The sequence below is a fragment of the Nicotiana attenuata genome, unplaced genomic scaffold (assembly GCF_001879085.1).
Source record: "Nicotiana attenuata strain UT unplaced genomic scaffold, NIATTr2, whole genome shotgun sequence".
NCBI lineage: Eukaryota > Viridiplantae > Streptophyta > Magnoliopsida > Solanales > Solanaceae > Nicotiana > Nicotiana attenuata.
In genome coordinates this window covers 18,659-38,046 of record NW_017675034.1, presented here as the reverse complement: position 1 = coordinate 38,046, position 19,388 = coordinate 18,659, and the positions used below count along the sequence as shown (strand labels likewise).

At 40.8% G+C, this 19,388-nt stretch overlaps 2 protein-coding genes across 2 annotated transcripts; one reads left to right on the top strand and one right to left on the bottom strand.

Annotated features, from left to right (window-relative positions):
* Positions 1 to 8,067: 8,067 nt before the first annotated feature.
* Positions 8,068 to 11,283, top strand: LOC109219586 (3-ketoacyl-CoA synthase 20-like). Its single transcript, XM_019384045.1, has 2 exons — positions 8,068 to 9,046; positions 10,360 to 11,283. The coding sequence occupies exons 1-2, from the start codon at positions 8,264 to 8,266 to the stop codon at positions 11,137 to 11,139; spliced, it is 1,563 nt and encodes a 520-aa protein (XP_019239590.1). The 5' UTR covers positions 8,068 to 8,263; the 3' UTR covers positions 11,140 to 11,283.
* Positions 11,284 to 13,632: 2,349 nt separating this feature from the next.
* Positions 13,633 to 18,063, bottom strand: LOC109219585 (armadillo repeat-containing protein LFR-like). The gene is made up of 8 exons (XM_019384043.1): positions 17,797 to 18,063; positions 16,485 to 16,654; positions 16,240 to 16,382; positions 15,835 to 16,088; positions 14,705 to 14,810; positions 14,454 to 14,592; positions 14,231 to 14,358; positions 13,633 to 14,144 (listed from the first exon to the last, which is right to left on the bottom strand). The coding sequence occupies exons 1-8, from the start codon at positions 17,984 to 17,986 to the stop codon at positions 13,889 to 13,891; spliced, it is 1,386 nt and encodes a 461-aa protein (XP_019239588.1). The 5' UTR covers positions 17,987 to 18,063; the 3' UTR covers positions 13,633 to 13,888.
* Positions 18,064 to 19,388: the final 1,325 nt, after the last annotated feature.

Sequence of the window (19,388 nt, the reverse complement as noted above, 5' to 3'; positions counted from 1 at the left end):
GTAGTAAACGTTCAAGCCGGCAGGGCGCCTGGGGAAGCTGAATTGAAAATGACTCGGGCTGTGGAACATGCTCGGTTAGATTCTCGGAGGCGGACTCTCAAGATATACATGCGGGGAGTATCAATTTGTCTACCGAGCTCGAGAGGGTGAAGACCCTAGAGAAGAAAGCTGCTGCCCTGTTTGCTTCTGGAGATGTATCGGGCAGTGGCTTAGAAGGTGACGAGAATGAAGGCGCCATCCTTAGAAGGGAAGAGGCCGTTGAAGGTCCCGGAGCTGTAGCCGGAACCGTCGGGGCACAACCTCCGGCAGAACCGCCGAAGATGTAGGCTCGGTGATAGATTAGGATTTTGTTCAGCTCCTTCTTTGTAAGCGTTATTAAAAGATCTTGTAAACGTGCCTCTGTGAGCAATATGTATAAAAAGGCTTTTCGTTTTTTATCACTCCTTTACTTTTTGAGAGTAATGTGTGATGCGATAATCGACCCGAGTTTTTAGACCTTGGGTTAGACCCTCGGGTTTTTGGCTATTGCCGAGCGACTCGTAATGGTCGAAAGTCAGTCCCCGAGTGTTCTCGGGTTAGACCCGGCACTTATGCGTTGGGTTGGTACAACCTTTGATTTTAGTGCTGGCGACAGTGGCTCTTACGCATTGGGTCGGTGCGACCTTTTAGTGTAATCTGGCGTCTTGGGCTCTTATGTTTTTGCCTTTAGGCATATTTAGTTAACTGCCTCGGGTTCAGTCTCCAAGTCGGGTTTTGACTCGAGCTCACTTGACCCTCAAGTTTTTGAATTTAAAGTCGGCCCTTAGGCTCTTACGCGTTGGGTCGGTGCAACCTTTTAATGCAAGCTGGCGTCAGTGGCTCTTACGCTTTGGGTCGATACGACCTTTTATGTGAGCTGGCGACAGTGGCTCTTATGCTTTGGGTCGATACGACCTTTTATGTGAGCTGGCGACAGTGGCTCTTACACTTTGGGTCGATGCGATCTATAATATAGGCTTTATTTTTCCCTCGATAAGGATTTTCTTTGGAATTGTGTTTGCCTGACTCTTCGACGGTTCGATAAAACCTTGATTGTGAGTCGTTACATGGCGATGATCGAGCACCTCGGGAGGTTTGGCTCGGTGGCTGAGTATCTCGAAGCCTGTATTTAGGAGCTGACATGGTCGAAGCTCTTTTGCCTATATCGAGGGTAGCCCGTTTTAACCGGTTCTTTCCGAAGTATATTCGAAGTAATTGAAGGCCTGTGATTTTATAGCGACTGTCGGGCGTCCCCGAGTCGCGTTAGTTTGGCTGGTACAGCCTTATGACCGTAGTCATTGTGTTTGGCCGGAGCCTTTCAGTCCCCGAGTGAAATAGTTTCGGCGTCTATATCGAGGGTATGCCTTTTTAGGGGTCTTACAAGTTCGATATATAGCCTCAACTTTAAGATCGGGTTTATGCCTTTAGTAAGGTCTTACAACATGCCTTTGAGGTCTTACAGTTATTGTCACTTGGTACAAGTGTGGTTCATGCCTTGCTTGAGGTCTTACAGGTTTTACATGCCTTTGAGGTCTTACAGTTATTGTCACTTGGTACAAGTGTGGTTCATGCCTTTCTTGAGGTCTTACAGGTTTTACATGCCTTTGAGGTCTTACAGTTTTTGTTGTTGCCTTGTGTAGGTCTTACGAGACAGAGGCTGGCCGTATGTGGTCTTATGGCCTCGGGTTTTGATAAGTCAATGGGTGGCGATTGGCTACAGTCCTCGAATCATCGAGGGTATCTTGGCTCGGGAACCATTACTTGTAAACTTGGTGTTGCCTCATTGAGGGCTTACGATTTCGGAGTTTTCCAACCCGGGGGTCATATGACTTTGAGTTTTTCGATGCCAGTCCCCAAATATTCGGGATGTTTTTGGCTCTGGAGTTGTTTTGTGATCTTTGTGTTGCCTCATCGAAGGCTTACGAGTTTGGAGCTTCGACCCGGGGGTCGCATTATTTCGGGTTGTTGACGCCAATCCCCGAGCGTTCGGGGCGTTTTTGATAGAGGAGCCGTTTTTGCAAAAATATCGAGCTTCTTTGAAACGCAAAATGCTTTTTTGAAAGTATTCTTTGATTACTTGGTACAAGTATAAATGTCTTGTCTGTTAAGGGCTCGGTTATTCTATGCGGGCACGGTTCGCTCGACCGTTTGGCCCGGTACATTGTTTTCCTATCGAGACCCTCTTCAGCATATCTTAGCTTCTCCGAGGAGGTGATCTTCCGGGGGGATGACCCCAGTATTCGTGGTTGATTGCAAGAGAAGCCTTGAATACTTGTTGAGTTTTCCTTAGGTAGCATATAGATGTTGCCTCATTAAAAACCTTGCCGGTAAAACCCGTTTCTGGATAAAAACTCGATCGAAGGAAAAGAGTGCAACGTATGCTTTGAAACCTTAAGGTCTTCGAACCGGACGGTGTTTCGGAATCTTCAATCGGGTACCTTAGCAGTAGTATCGTTTCAGCATTGATATGCTCCAATTGCTTGGAAATTGTTCGCCTTCCATGGTACCGAGCTTGTAGGATCCTTTGCCGATTACTCCGAGGACGCGGTACGGTCCTTCCCAGTTTTGGCCTAGCTTCCCCTCATTAGGGTTTCGGGTGTTCAGGATGACTTTCCTTAGGACCAAGTCCCCGACTCTAAGGTGCCGGAGGTTCGTTCTCCTGTTATAATACCTTTCGATCCTTTGTTTTTGGGCGGCCATTCGGACCAATGAGGCCTCTCGCTTTTCATCCAATAATTCGAGGGCCGTAGTCATGGCCTCGTTCGAGCTCTCGGTAGCGTGTCGCAATCTGGCGCTTGGTTTTCCGATCTCTACTGGTATCAAAGCCTCGGCACCATATACTAGAGAGAAAGGCGTTTCCCATGTGCTTGATTTTGGGGTCGTTCGATATGCCCATCGCACTTCGGGCAATATTTCTCTCCACCTTCCCTTAGCGCTTTCCAACTTCTTCTTTAAGTTTTGGACGTTGGTTTTGTTTGTAGATTCGTCTTGGCCATTTGCACAAGGGTGATAGGGTGTTGACAGGATCCTTTTAATCTTGTGATCCTCGAGGAACTGAGTCACTTTACTTCCGATGAATTGCTTCCCGTTATCGCACGTTATCTCGGAAGGAATTCTGAATCGGCATATGATGTGGTCCCAGATGAAATTGATGACTTCTTTTTCCCTTATCTTTTCGAAGGCCTGTGCTTCAACCCATTTAGAGAAGTAGTCAGTCATAAATAATATAAATCTAGCTTTACCTAGCGCCGTTGGTAGAGGTCCAACGATGTCCATCCCCCATTTCATGAACGGCCATGGTGATAAAACTGAATGTAGTCGTTCACCAGGTTGGTGTATCATTGGGGCAAATCTTTGGCATTTGTCGCATTTGCGGACGAACTCTTTGGTGTCCTTTTCCATGCTGTCCCAGTAGTAGCCTGCCCTGATTATTTTTTGAATTAAGGAGTCGGCACCGGAGTGATTTCCGCAGGTGCCCTCGTGAACCTCTCGGAGCACATAATCAGTATCTCCTGGCCCCAGGCATACTGCTAGAGGGCCATCAAAGGTTCTTCTGTAAAGAGTTCCGCTTTCATCGAGCGAGAATCAGGCTGCTTTGGTTCGCGGTGCCCTCGATTCCTTCGGATCCGTGGGTAGTTTCCCATCTTTCAGATAGTCAATATATTTATTTCTCCAGTCCCATGTTAGGCTAGTGGAGTTAATCTCGGCATGACCTTCCTCGACCACTGATTTGGATAGCTGGACGACAGCCCCGGGGAGTAGGTCGTCCTCTTCAGCGGATGAGCCCAGGTTAGCGAGGGCATCGGCTTCACTGTTCTGCTCTCGAGGTATATGGACCAGGGTCTATTCTTTGAAACGACGTAATGTGATTTGGATTTTGTTCAAGTATCTTTACATCCTGTCTTCTCGGACCTCAAAGCTCCCATTTACCTGATTTACTACCAGGAGTGAATCGCATTTTGCCTCGACAATCTCAGCTCCCAGGCTTTTGGCTAATTCCAGACCTGCAATCATAGCCTCATACTCGGCTCATTGTTAGTCAATCTTGCAGTTTTTATAGATTGCCTGATCATGCCACCCGTAGGTGGCTTCAGGACTATACCGAGTCTGGATCCTCTCACGTTCGAAGCGCCGTCGGTGAATAGGGTCCACACCCCGGAAGATGTGCCCGCTTTTAGTAAGATCTCCTTTTCTACCTTGGGCACGAGGGAGGGCGAGAAGTCAGCCACGAAGTCCGCCAGAATTTGGAACTTGATGGCTGTTCGGGGTTGATACTCGATGTCATATCCCCCGAGTTCATTGGCCCATTTGGCCAATCGTCCCGATAATTCGGGCTTGTGCAATATGCTTCGGAGAGGGTACGTTGTTAAAACGCAAATACAGTGGCACTGAAAATAAGGTTTAGCGCAAGAGCTAATTTTTCTAGGTGCGGATACCTGCTTTCGGCATCCCCTAGGGTCCGACTTACATAATAGACAGGGAATTGCGTACCTTTCTCTTCTCGAACCAGCACATCGCTTACCGCTATCTCAGATACGGCCAGGTATAGATACAGCATTTCATTCTCTTTTGGTGTGTGGAGCAAAGGCGGGCTAGTCAGATACCGCTTTAATTCTTCCAAGGCGTGTTGGCATTCTGGAGTCCATTCGAAATCGTTTTTCTTTTTGAGTAAAGAGAAGAAATGATGACTCCTGTCCGATGACCTCGATATGAACCTGCCTAGAGCCGCTATCCGTCATGTCAGCCGTTGTACTACTTTTATATTATTTATCACCGTGATTTCTTTGATGGCCTTGATTTTATCGGTGTTGATCTCAATCCCCCTGTTTGACACCATGAAGCCTAAGAATTTGACCGAACCCACTCCGAAGGCACATTTTTCGGAGTTAGGCTTCATGTTGTAACTTCTGAGGACGTCGAACGTTTCCTGCAAATGAGTCAAATGGTCCTCTGCGCGCAGGGACTTAACTAGCATGTCATCAATATAAACTTCCATGGATTTGCCTATTTGATGTTCGGACATTTTATTAACTAGACACTGATACGTAGCCCCTGCGTTTTTCAGCCCGAAGGGCATTACATTGTAACAGTAGGTACCATACTTCGTGATGAACAAAGTTTTTTCCCTATCCTCGAGGTTCATCTGGATTTGATTATACCCCGAGTAAGCATCGAGAAAAGTGAGGGTCTCGTGACCAGCCGTGGCATCGATCAGGCGATCGATATTGGGCAATGGGAATGAATCCTTGGGGCACGCCTTATTTAAGTCTTTATAATCTACACACATTCTTAAGTGATTTCCCTTTTTGGGTACTATAACTACGTTGTCCAGCCATTCTGGGTATTTTACCTCTCTAATGGACCCTATTTTAAGGAGTTTCGTTACCTCGTCCTTGATGGACGCGTGTTTTACTTCGGACTGGGGCCTCCTTTTTTGCTTCACCGGTTTGAACCTGGGGTCGACACGTAGTCGATGGGTGGTTATGTCCGGCGGGATTCCTGTCATATCTAGATGGGACCAAGCGAAACAGTCGACGTTATTAATAAGGAATTGATTGAGTTTTTTCCTGAGTTCGGGGGTTAATCCCGTTCCCAGGTATACCTTCCGATCTGGGAGATGTTCGATCAAAACGGTTTTCTCCAGCTCTTCAATTGTCGATTTTGTTGCATCCGACTCCTCGGGGGCGACGAAGGCTCGAGGAGCGAGGAAATCTTCTTCATTAGCCTCGGGGGTCTGTACACTTCCGGATTCTTCTGAGATAGACTCTGTTGGATTCGACGCCTCCCAGTGAACCGCGAACATTTATTTTGCTGCATGCTGTTCTCCATATACGGTTGTTATACCGTCCTTTGTTGGAAACTTCATCATCTGGTGTAGAGTTGACGGTACTGCCCTCATGCTTTGTATCCATGGCCTGCCGAGCAATGCGTTGTACCTCATGTCACCGCTGATGAATGGAACTTGGTGTTCTGAATTGTACCGGACACGTCGACCGGGAGGGCGATCTCCCCTTTCGTTACCTCGCCAGCCATGTTGAAGTCGTGGAGGACACCCGGGAGGCGAGCACGATCTAGTCGAGCAACCCAAGCTGTTCTACTACCCGTGACCTGATTATGTTGGCCGAGCTACCTGAATCCACGAGCACACGTTTAATCCGAATGTTATTTAGGAGAAATGAAATTACCAGTGCGTCGTTGTGCGGTTACGTCAAGGTCTCGAAATCTTCCTTGCTGAATGCAAGGGTGTTTTCGGTTGTGTGATCTCGGATCGGCTCTTCTACTGCAGCGGATATTTTTACCCGTTTGATCACGGATCCTTGGGGGATGTCGGTCCCTCCGATGATCATATGGACGATTTGCTGAGGGATCTCTCTTTTCGCCCAGGTCAGGTTTCTCCGAGTTTCCTGCTGAATCTCTCGGTGTGCGCTTTTGTTAATACGAGATCCTATATCGATGCGCTGGGCATCGCCTGCGAGCGCGTCTACAGGTATTGGTTCTGGTGCGCACTCAGGGTTTCGTGGTGGCATACCGACACCTGAGACGTCAACACCATTTTTTCCATGGCCTTCGAGATTGGCGTTTTCGTGTGTGTTCACTGAGTTAGACATTCTGACCTGAAATCAAGGGTCTTGAACAAGAAAAAGTGTGAAAGATAACTTGCGTTACGTAGTTAAACCAACAAGAAAATAATCACTATTATTTTTAGCCCCACGGTGAGCGCCAAACTGTTTACCGTGAAAATGATAATTACAATTAAATTTGATTTTATGGTTCTAAAAATACTTGATCTATTTTTATGCTAGTTGTGAAGCAATGGATGCTGAGTAAGAGATTAGTAAACGAGATAAGAGCTTGGAAACAAGACGATAACCGAACCAATAGGCTGACAAGCAGGGCCTCGAGCTTGCTTATTCGGGGCCTCGAGGTCGAGTCCTTTATCTGGCCGTGGGCAGTCGATGGAGGGACTAACAGTTATGATAAATTCAATGATGGCTCTTTATGATCAATGACAAGCAATAAATGAAGAACAATAAATAGAACACAATGAATGTAAGCAATAAATGGAAGTAAAGAGCTTAAGAGAATATGTTAGAGAGCAGAGAGAATGTTCTTTGTATTCAATATTGAGCATCAGATCCCTTTAGGTGATAAGGACCCCTCTTTTTATATGAAGGGGCAACCATTCATGGCACAAAAGCATTTATTACAAAATAGGATAGCTGGCACAGCTACCTAGTAACTAGCGTAGACTGCTACTATTCTTGCAGGTGATGTCAGTTCGGTCCACATACCTAGGGAACTTTCCGCTTACCCTTGATAATCACAGACTCATGTTGTGTCGAGGTCGAGTGTGAAGAGCCTTCGAGGTCGAAGCTCTTTTGCTGCGTCCCCGGATCTTCGAGGCCCTTTCGAGGCTAAGGGAGAGGCGCAATGACCACGGAATCGGGCCTCCCGATCCCGTCCGTATACATAACTAAAATTGATGTAGAATAATTTCTTATGATCAGTAACAATACTGAAGAGAAGCTCTGGAGCAACGGTAAAGTTATTTTCGTGTGACTTATAGGTCACGAGTTCGAATCGTGGCATTAGTTACTCATACTTGTATAAGGGTTGACTGCCTACATCACACCTCATTGGAGTGCGGCCCTTCCCCAAACCATACGTGCAATGCAAAATGCTTCGTGCACCAAGCTGCCCTTTTTGTTCAATTACAATTACCAATAATAATTTAAATAGAAGACAATGCTCTACAAATATCTCCTGTACTATATTTACTGGTTTCGTGTGTTGTGTATCAATATTTCATAAAAACGACCATATAACTAAAATAACATTTGTAATGATTCGTAAAATCGGTCAAATTCCAATCACATATATCGAAGAAAAACTTATACACGCAATTAGTATATAATATAGTAATAATAATATATAATATTTTCCCCAACTGGCAAATTGAATGCCACAATAGTTGCATACAATTAAAAGTTCGTTGGGGTAGTTGCACCCGCCTTCCCCCTCTTTTGCTGCTCATGCACCCTTTAAGTTAACGCACCATTTCACCATTTTCCTTCCCAACACATCTAAAACTCTTTCTTATTCAACCTCTACATCAATTTTTCTCACTTGGGTATCTTTTATTTTCATCTAAAAATCCCAAAAAAAAAAAAAAAAGTTTACTTCTCTTCTCAAAGTGTATTTGATTTGAGGGTAGTCTCTATTTCGATTCTTGATTATTTTAACGATGGGGGATGAGAAAAACAAGAATTCTGAAGCAGGACGAGTTTCGGTTGAGGCTAAAAGTGAAAGAAGAAATAACAATCTTCCTAATTTTCTTCTATCAGTTAGGCTCAAATATGTGAAACTTGGTTATCATTATTTGATTACCAATGCTATGTATGTGTGTTTGGTTCCAATTTTAGGGGTACTTTTAGTTCATCTTATGACTATTTCAGTGGAAGATTTAGTCCAATTATGGGATAAGTTGAAATTCAATCTTGTCACAGTAATTTTTTGCTCTGCTCTAGTGGTATTTTTAGGTACACTTTATTTTATGACAAGGCCTAGGAAAGTGTACTTAGTGGATTTTTCATGTTACAAGCTTGAGCCAAAAGTTATGTGTCCTAAGGAAATTTTTATGGAGAGGTCAAAACAAGCCGGGATTTTCACTGAGGAGAATTTAGCGTTTCAAAAGAAGATATTAGAGAGATCAGGATTGGGACAAAAGACATATCTCCCGGAGGCGCTTCTGAGAGTGCCTGCAGAGCCTAGTATGGTCGAGGCGAGGAAAGAAGCTGAAATGGTGATGTTTGGTGCTATTGATGAACTATTGGCGAAAACCGGAGTGAAGGCTAAGGATATTGGGATTCTTGTTGTGAATTGCAGCTTGTTTAATCCAACTCCTTCACTTTCTGCTATGATTGTTAACCATTACAAGATGAGGGGCAATGTTATGAGCTATAATCTTGGTGGTATGGGTTGTAGTGCTGGACTCATTTCTATTGACCTTGCCAAACAACTATTACAGGTTTGTTGCTTCCTCAGTCAATCATTTATCTTGCTATTATTACTGCTTGTTATTACTACTTGTTGTTACTGCTTCCTTTTCATCTTTCCTTGAGCCGAGAGTCTATCGGAAAGAAGCAAGGGCGTAGCAGCCGCACGAAGTTGCGCCTTAGCGCATCCGTTTTCTTGCTCACTAGCGCCCCCCTACTCCTATTATTTATATTATAGTCATAAACGAACTAAAGGAAATTCTAGACCCCTAAAATGCTCGGTACTTTAAGGTGGGAAAACCAATTCTCCTTGCTTTACACCGATGTATCGTACTCTCTCGACCAGGCCATCATAAGAAAATACTGAAAAATCTTTCCAAAGTGAGAAGGAGGGAAGGCAAGCTACAGACAGCCTCTCTACCTTCACAAGGTAGGGTAAGATCTTTGTACACACTATCCTCCCAGACTCCACTTTGTGGGATTATACTAAGTTTGTTATTGTCGTTGTTGAATCTTGACCTATAATAGTAGGTTAGTTACCATATTAGTGACAGTGCATAGAACTTAAACACTTCTTTTTTTTGGCTCTCGCAATTTATTGTACTTTTGAGTTTGATAATGGTTATTCTACATCCTTTTCTTCACTCCTTTCTCCTTGATAACCATTATAGGGAGGGAGATGTGATATTGTATCCGGTCCCAAATATTAGTTGTTTTTGACAAACTAAATTAGTTTCAAAATATTTGACATTTTAAATATTTAACATTTTATGATTTACGGCTATTAAATATTTTTCTTAAGAGTTATTCAGAAATTTTAAAAGATAAATAACATATGCAAGTGGAAAACAGAGGCAGATGTAGTCTAAGATCTACTGAACTCATAACTTTCGGTACAGAGTATTGATATATATACGTAAAAACCTATTAAAATTTTAATACAAATGTTAAATATGAATCCATAGTTTTAACAATATAACGAGTTCACTGCAATCCTGGATCTGCCCCTAGGTGGAAAGTAGTATAATCTATAGTGGAAATTGGTTTCCAAGAATTAATGTAGTTCAAGTGGAATGAACACATTAATGTTCAATGTCTGCTACCTGCCAGTTTTTTATGCTTGTTCCACTCCTCAAAAAGTGTTTCATTAACTTTCTCCCTTCACATAGTACAGTCAAATTTCTCTATAACAGCCTCGTTTGTTCTTCTATCTTTTTGCTGTTATAGTGAAATGTTGTTATAGAAAATATATATATATATATATATATATATATATATATATATATATATCAAATATTAATATTTCTAAGGCTAACTATCTAATTTTGTCAATGTTGTATATCAGGTCAATCCTAATTCCTATGCACTGGTAGTGAGCATGGAAAACATAACACTCAATTGGTACTTTGGCAACAATAGATCAATGCTTGTCTCAAATTGCATATTCAGAATGGGAGGTGCTGCAATACTGCTATCAAACAGATCATCAGATCGTCGTCGTTCAAAATACAAGCTCATTCACACAGTACGTACACACAAAGGCGCAGATGACAGGAGCTATGGCTGCGTTTTCCAGGAGGAGGACGAGAATAAGGAGGTTGGTGTTGCCCTATCGAAGGACCTAATGGCCGTTGCAGGGGAAGCATTAAAAACCAACATCACAACGCTCGGGCCATTAGTCCTACCTATGTCCGAGCAACTCCTTTTTTTCATGACATTAGTCGCGAGAAAAATCTTCAAGATGAAAATCAAGCCTTATATACCGGATTTCAAGTTGGCATTCGAGCATTTCTGTATTCATGCCGGTGGAAGGGCCGTGCTGGCTGAGCTCGAGAAGAATCTCGAGCTCAGCCAGTGGCATATGGAGCCATCAAGAATGACACTTTATAGGTTTGGTAATACTTCAAGTAGTTCTTTGTGGTATGAATTGGCTTATTCTGAAGCTAAAGGGAGAATAAGAAAAGGAGATAGAACATGGCAAATTGCATTTGGCTCAGGATTTAAGTGTAACAGTGCTGTTTGGCAAGCTTTGAGGACTATTAATCCTGCTAAAGAGAAGAATCCTTGGATGGATGAAATTGATGATTTCCCAGTTGAAGTGCCTAGAATTGTGACAATCAGTTGATTCTTGAAAATGGTTTTTATTTTTTACCAAAGCAAAAGTTATCTATTACTATTTACTATCATTCTTTGTTACCTAAAAGATTTCCTTGTACAATGTTGTTTAATTATTTATAAAAGTGATACCACACCTTCTGTTTTTTGTCAATATTTTCATGGAACCCGCGTGTAGCGGGAGCTTAATGCACCGGGCTACCCTTTATCACAGTTTCTGTTTTCTATCAATATTTCTTCCTGATGATTGTATAATAGGTAATGCAAAATTGGCCAAAGTAAATTCTTTATTAAGCTATGTATTCCAAATTTTGTTCAAACCTTACTCTTATTTTCTTGCGGTTGTTACTGCTTCTTGACTCCACTATCGTTTTTCCTTTGCATGACTGATGGGATTATGCTTTCCTTGAGCCGAACGTGTATCGAAAATAACTTCTCTATTTTCACAAAAGTAGGGGTAATGTTTGCATATACACTACCTCCAAACCCCACTTGTAGAATTTCACTGGGTATGTGTTCGCAAACCCAACCACATGATTTCAAGAGTGGATAAGACCATAGTTACAAAACTAGCATCATTGAAACGTACCCAATTTTACACTACATGCTTTCCCATTAATGACATGACTTATTGGGACTTATTGATATAAAAGTTCATGCTTTTATAAGGAGGGAGAATATAAAAAACACATGAAACTCTCACCACACTAGTTCAAAATGATAATTTTGTTAGTTCACATATATTTGACTTACATGTCAAAATTCTTACGTATTTAATTTCTTAAATATTGTGACCTTTAGATAAAATACGACGAAGGGAAAGCCATTTTTCATAGGATGTGATTGTTCAACAATATCACTAGCTGTATATGCGGTATACTGTCAAGTGACTCTAGAACTTTGTATTAAATCTAAAGTAATAAATGCATCAAATGAAGGTGACGTGCAAATAGCTGAGAAAGATGGAACCAGCTGTTTGTACGCTGAAGGGGAAGCTGACAAGAAGTGGCCCACACATGGGGCGGCTCCAGCATCAGAAATATAGCCATCCCTGCTCCCTCATGTCAATCCCACGAGCCTCTTATCCATTCTCATTTAACACTTCCTCCACGTCAAGGTGACACTCTACCGCTTAGTTATATCCCTTCCCCACCCCATTGAGAAATAGAACGGACTAATCCTAAGTCAAAGGGTCGAGAATCGGTTCATCTACATCTAGTATTTTCTTGGCAGAGCATAGATTTCTATGTGAAAACTCACAAAAATCTCAAGTGAAGGTAAGGATGAACATGCAAATAGCTGAGCAAAATGGAACCAACTGTTTGTATGGCTGAGATGAGAAGGGGAAGGTAACAAGAAGGTGGCCATAAACAGGGACAGATCCAGCACCGAGTTCATCTGAATTTATGCGTAGCATAGATTTTTATGTGAAAATTCACAGAAAAATTCATCACGTATTAAATCTAAACTCATAAAATTAAAACTATAATGACTACAGTGCTAAGAACCTTAACGATCGCAACAATCAAATAAAAATCCTGAATTCGCCTTTTAAGGACATAAAGAGCAGGAAATAGCTGCAGTTACAGTGGGTTTTTTTTCTTTCTTTTTTTCGGGGGGGGGGTGTTTATCTGAAGGGACAGGTAATGCAACCCACGTTGTAAACTTGCTGTAGTCAGATAATTTGCTGCATATTTAGAGGCAACTTCATTATCACACTTTAGGGAGTCACTCTCAAGTATACCTGTATTTTATTTTATTTTTGATTTGTCAATCTTTTAGCAATTTCTCATGGGTGAAATTCGAAAATAACCAAATTTACAAGTGGTAATTGAAAAATAACCACAGTTTCAAAAGTAATCGAAAATTAACCAATTTTCATGTAAAGATAAATTTGAACGAAAATACTATTCAAAATCCGGAAAATATTCCAGCATAATATGATGGAAGTTCATACACAGGTGCACCAATTTCCAATATATTAAGCTGGAACTTTCCGTGTTGCAGCAAAATAGTGGCTATTTTTCAATGACTTTGCAAAAGCTGGCTATTTTTTCAATTACCAGTCCAAAAACTGGCTAGTCCGTGCTATTTTCACGTGGCTTGTGGGCTTGTGGGTTGGCATACTTGAAATAAGTCATCAGAGACAGCAGACAGAGGTATAGTATAGATACAAAATTACTTTAGTGGTAAGCAATTTAATCAAAAAAATTTAAGTTGTGCATATATAGGGTAAGGGAAAATATAGTCTCACAAATTCTTTACAGTACGAAAGAGACTACTTCAGTTTTATTCAGTTCATATCTCAACATTTAGCCCCTAATTCGTGTACCTTTTTCATTTTCACATCGGAGAATCCCCTGCAGACTTCTCGTACAATTTCAGCTGAAGAAATCGGGTGTATAAGCCCACACTTGTATTATCCTTCCAACTTAAATACCGCGACAAGGATCAAGCTATAACAAGTGTCTAACCAACACACCATGTGCAACATCCTTACTACTGAACCAAAGCCCTGAGGACTAGCCCATAATTAGTGCACTCGCCTTAAGGAGAAAGAACTACCGCCAAGAACTATAATTCTATAACATATGCCAAAGGGTTTTGCATTTAAGAGCTAACTAGTGGGAGCCATGCAATACAACGCGTTAATTAGTGCTTAGAGAAATAAAAAGGCATGTTTACCTAATAAATATTCAAGTTGAACAATATTTACAGCAGGATGTCAGCAGAAATCTACCCACGACGGCACTTTGGGCTTACATGCCCCAGATCCCACAAGCTGATGCGACTTTGTTGCTTGGCCGTGATGTTAGTTCATATAATATCCTTGCAAATATGTCCGAGTACCTTGCATCCCCAAAGAGCATCTCTGCAAAAGCATTTTCATACACCAGTAAGAGGGGCTTGTTCTGTGGCTCCAACACGAGGCTTTCCAAAATAGTTGCTGCTTTCCTGCAAACTTCTGGTGTTGGATGTGGTGTCTTAATCACTTTCAACAGTCGATCAATTGCCCTGAAGTTATATGCGGTGAGTAAGTCATTCAGATTGAAAGTAACTGTAATATATGGCCTATTAATAGGTCAAAAAGTTTCTCTCACCATCGTTCACTGGCAAGCTTCAAACGACTGTCCATATTTATTTCTGTAAGGTTATATAATGCACCTACAGCAGCTGCTTGAGCATCAGTAGGTGGTAGGCTCATTATATCGACTAAACGTTTATATATCTGCATGTCCCATGAATTGTGTTTAGTGAGTTTACTGAGCATTCATAAGGTACAGACGGAAATATAGTATTTCAGTTGCCAAAAGGAATATCAACCTGTGAAGCAAAAGGAAGTAGGAAAGGTTCATTGTCGGGATTTATTATAAGACGACCAATTAATTCAGCAGCGCCAGCGTGCCAGGCCTTCACGGCAGATCCCAGCATTCCCATGAGAGCCTGGACTGCACGTTTCTCCCTGGATCAAGGAACAAACAACTCAATTTAGAAAATACCATTACAGAAAAAAGTCTCTACTTGTATTAGACCTAATAATACCAAAGCAAACAACTGACAAGCCAAATGCTTACGTCATTTTTATAAAAGAAGGTTTTGAGGAGCTAAAGATCCGAAGATTCAGCAACAGTGCCAAATTCACTACAGTCTCGAGGGCATTTGTGACAAGTTCCTCATCCTCTGTCAAATAAGAAGTCCAAAATCAGAATAGGTAGAACAGAACATGTTTTAAATGGATGAGTCAAGAAAACATTATAAGCAAGAGCATCTGACATTCAAGCATAACAAATCACATACCATTCTCCTATCTTCTTCACGAAATAGGACCAAGTAATTTGTTCGTTTTCCATTTTAAAGGTTTATTTATTTTTTCTATTTTTTGGTAGAAGGGCAACAACAACAACCCAGTGAAATCTCACCCCACAAGGGGCTGGGGAGGGTAGTGTGTACGCAGACCTTACCCCTACCTTGTGAGAGTAGGGAGGTTGTTTTCAATAGACCCGCGGCTCAAGGAAAGATGCAAAAGGAAACAGTAACACAACCAGTAACAACAGCAAGGTAAGATAACAAAAAGACGAAAGGCATGCTAGGAATAAGATGGTAAGATAACCAAAGACGAAAGAATTCTAGCGGAAGGGCATGCCATGCAAATTCATATACAACATTATAAGAAAATATAGAATAGGGCAAGACGGTATTTTAAGACTAAGAAACAACTAAAATGGCTAGACTAAGTCAATGTATTCGTCACTCCAACAGAGTTCAAGCAATTTTTTTAAGATTATGCCAAGCAATCACATGAATCTCAAATTGATGCTTTTCATCGGAAAGGATAAGAGTGAAGCCACATAAGTCATACACTTTCAATAGGTTAACAAGTAACAACAGTAAAAGGGTGACTAAACAGCTAGGGAATTTGACTATGAGAACTTTGGAATGTGCTGAATTCTTAGGGAGGTTTCCGAGGAATAAACAGGAGACTTTCCCTCTTCAATGAGAGGAACTTTCTCAACAGTATTTATTGGTCTAACAAGTCAATTACAGACATCATTAACGATCAACATTCTTCTCAATTATAACCAGGAAGATAGTTTCAGAAGATACAGCAAATGTCTTAGATAAGAACATAATACAAAACACCACATGATAGATGACAACCGAACACAGAAAAACTTAAAACATTAAGTCTAAATCTATTTCCCACCTGTAACATAATCTTCAAGACATTGAAATATGGTTTCCAAGCAGTGCCTATGCTGCGCCATGATGACTTCATTATCTGGCATGTTAGAGAAGTTGCGGATAATGTTTGAAGCAGCAACAGCACACAGCTGCTTCTCTGCCCGCCCCTCCTCATCCAAATTAAATAGGCCATCTTCTTCAAAACTCCAGGCTCCAGGGCGAGTCTTGGAAGTACTCTTATGAAAAGATGCCTCTTTGGAAGATCCAGATCCAGCACTGTGGTCAAGGATAAATGGATTAAGTAATGCAGGCAATTAGATATAGGCTAGGAATTCTGCAATGCAGATCTCGTGCATCGGAAAATTAAGATTTACAACCAAAGGAAACCAGAAGAAGATGGAGGGGGCGAAGGCGCATGCTGAATTACCTAGGATGGGATAAGGGATTATTTGAGTTCAAGGCCTCATATTCATTTCCAAATCCAGTAACAGCTGAATTTGCACCCAAGAGTCGAACACGTGGTGTCTTGACAAGCACCCTTGGTAAGGCTATATCACGCCAGTCATCTATCTGTTCAACAGATCAATGCCATCACTATGACAGTAAATAGGGTAAACTAATAAAAAGTTACTTATGAACCGCAAGTTGCACTGCAAACATTGAGAAACATACAACTTGAAGTAGAGCATCCAGCAACCCAGGAATTTTGGCAAGAGGGGTTGCATCTTTCCGGACTTCATCTTTCTCTTTGAATGATAGTAAAGTGAGAGTGTTTAATGCCCACGTCAGCTCACTCTTCAATCCACTTTGAAGTGCCAGAACAATCCTTTTATTATTCTGTTCTGTAAAGAAGAATAAAAGATTGTCATAAGCATAAGCAGCTGGAAAATGCAACATATTTTCCACATCATCATCTTCTACAAATGCCTGTATTATTTCCTCAAATTCAACGGCTCAATTAATTTTTCCGAAAAGCCTTCAATTTACATGAATCATGTTTCATCTTACGCCAATGGTACCTTATGTGGATCAAAAAATACTTAAATATTTTTACATTGTGTTGACCAACTTGTTGGAATGTTACAGTTAGAGTACTAGAAGAGTAAAGTTCTTTTCCCAAAGGGATTTCCTAGAGGAGTAACAACCTGAAGAACCCAACTTCGAATTCCATCTAAAACACTTGGTGATAACTGTGTTATTACAGGCAAAAGGCATACAAAAGCTTTAAGATTTATTATAGCAGGTTATCTGGGCGGATCTAGAAGCCCGGCTATGGTTCGGCCAAACCCAGTAGTTTTTGCTCAAACAGTATATTTATGTTAATAATTCATTAAATATGTAAAAATATTAAGTTTAGAACCCAGTTATTAACACTTGAAGTCGTCATTCTAAAATACAAAACCCTGGCTCGCCTCTGAGGTTACTTACCATTTATCATTGGTTACCAATCAATGTTCTTTTAAGCAATTGGTTTGTCAATCAATGCTTATTAAATAGAGTTACCTGCAATTACTTATTAAATGCTTCAATAGTGCCAAACCCTGAGAAGACTATTCCAAGGTACATCTTCCGTCATACATAACGCAACTCATAGTACAAACGCTCAAACTTTTACCTCCCTCCGTCCTATTTTAACTGTTGTTTTAGCTCTTTTCATGCTCATTAAGAAAACAATAAAATAAAAGATATATTTACTAAGTTACACCTATTAAATGTAGTTTGATTATTGAGCAGTATTAAAAAGAACTAATATACTTCTTTAATATTAAGGATGTAGTTGGAAACAATTAACAAATTCAGTCTTGAATTCCTAGAGTGACTATTATTTGGGATAATATTTTTTGAGTTAAAGTGACAGTTAATTTGGGATGGAGGGAGTAATAATTTACTTCAAATTACACTTGTAAAACCATTCTAAGGCTATCAATTTAAGGACTACGCTTTCAAAATTCAGTAGAATACACATATGATAAAGGCAACTAACCAGCGAAGGCATAATGAACATGAAGGGAAGGGCCGAGGAGTGTTGGGGGAGCTACCGAGTCGGCGGCAGCACTGGAGGCAGCAGATGCAGCGGCAGCGTTGCTGCCTCCACTGCCGACCGGACGGCCTCTCTTTGCTACCGGAGTGGCGGAGCCACCGGCTGCTCCGCCTCCGCTCTGTCTCTTCTGCATCTTTTCCCGCTTCTTTCTCTCCTCTCTGCTATGCACAAAAACCACAGTGAAGGGAATTAGAGAGTGTCGGAGAATAAATGCTGAAATAATGGGTTGGGTTTTCAGATAGAGATGTTTGCACAAATAGCCCTCCGATTTACTATTTACTTTTTTTTAAGGTATATCTATTTATACATATATTATACATACGATGATTATTTTTAATTTAAGCAACTGGTTAACGACTATTTTGATAATTCTTTCATAGAACATAATATTGACCCCATTATTGGTAAATAAACCCATGGATGTAGGGGATAGTGCACAAATAGCCGTTTTTAGGACCCTTATTTAAAGAATATTCGAAATTAATAAAGTGTTAAAAGTTTAAGAGAAATTTTCATAAAGCACTATCTTTTAGTGGTAATTAGCTATCTATAGATACCATTTGCTATATTACGGATTGTAGATACGTTTTCTGTTGTTATAAGATGTATTAGATGTATTTAAGCTATTGTATTCATGAATACAGTAGCAAAAATAGGCGTGAATCAGGGAAGTCCAACTAATCAGTTGTTGTACTCGAGTGTATTCGACTGTATTCATGGCGTGAAACATGGAATTACAGCTGGACAGATTATTGTATTCGACTGTATTCACGGCGTGAAACAGGGGATTACACTATTTTTAAACGAAAAGTGAATCAATTAACATAATAGACTCCTAATATAACTCAACAAACTCAATTATAACACACAAAATTTATTTTTCCAGTTATAAAAAAGATTCTCAACCGAAAAATACCCCAAAAACATAGCAATCTTCAAAATATTATATAATACATCTGAATACATAAATTATATTAATTAAAAAAATATATGAATACATTCATGGCATATAGCGAGACAATGAATACAATGAAATACATAGAATACAACGGGATACATTGAAATACAATGAAAAAAAGATAGTGAATACAATGAAATACATGGAATACAGCGAGATACATTGAATTACAATGAAAAAAAGACAATGAATACAATGAAATACATGAAAATACAACGTGATACGTCGAAAATACATTGAAATATATTAACAGAAAATCAAGTTGCTCAGCCCCAAACTCCGTCTTCTTTGTTCAAGAACAAACCCTAATTTCCGGCGAATTCGCCGTCGAGCAAAAACCCTCAACTCTTTCAAGTTGCTCAGCCCCAAACTCCGTCATCTTTGTTCAAGAACAATCCTAATGTCGTCTCGTCAAGAGGGCCGCGATTCTGACTCGAAACTCTCAAAATTTGGAGCACACTTGGTCTTGAAGATCTTTACCCCTGCTGCTTCGTTCCCCGGTGGTGCCTCTGCGAAAGATGTCATTTTTTGAATTTGGGGCTTTGTCTAATTTTCTGAAAGTAGAAAGGAAGAAGAA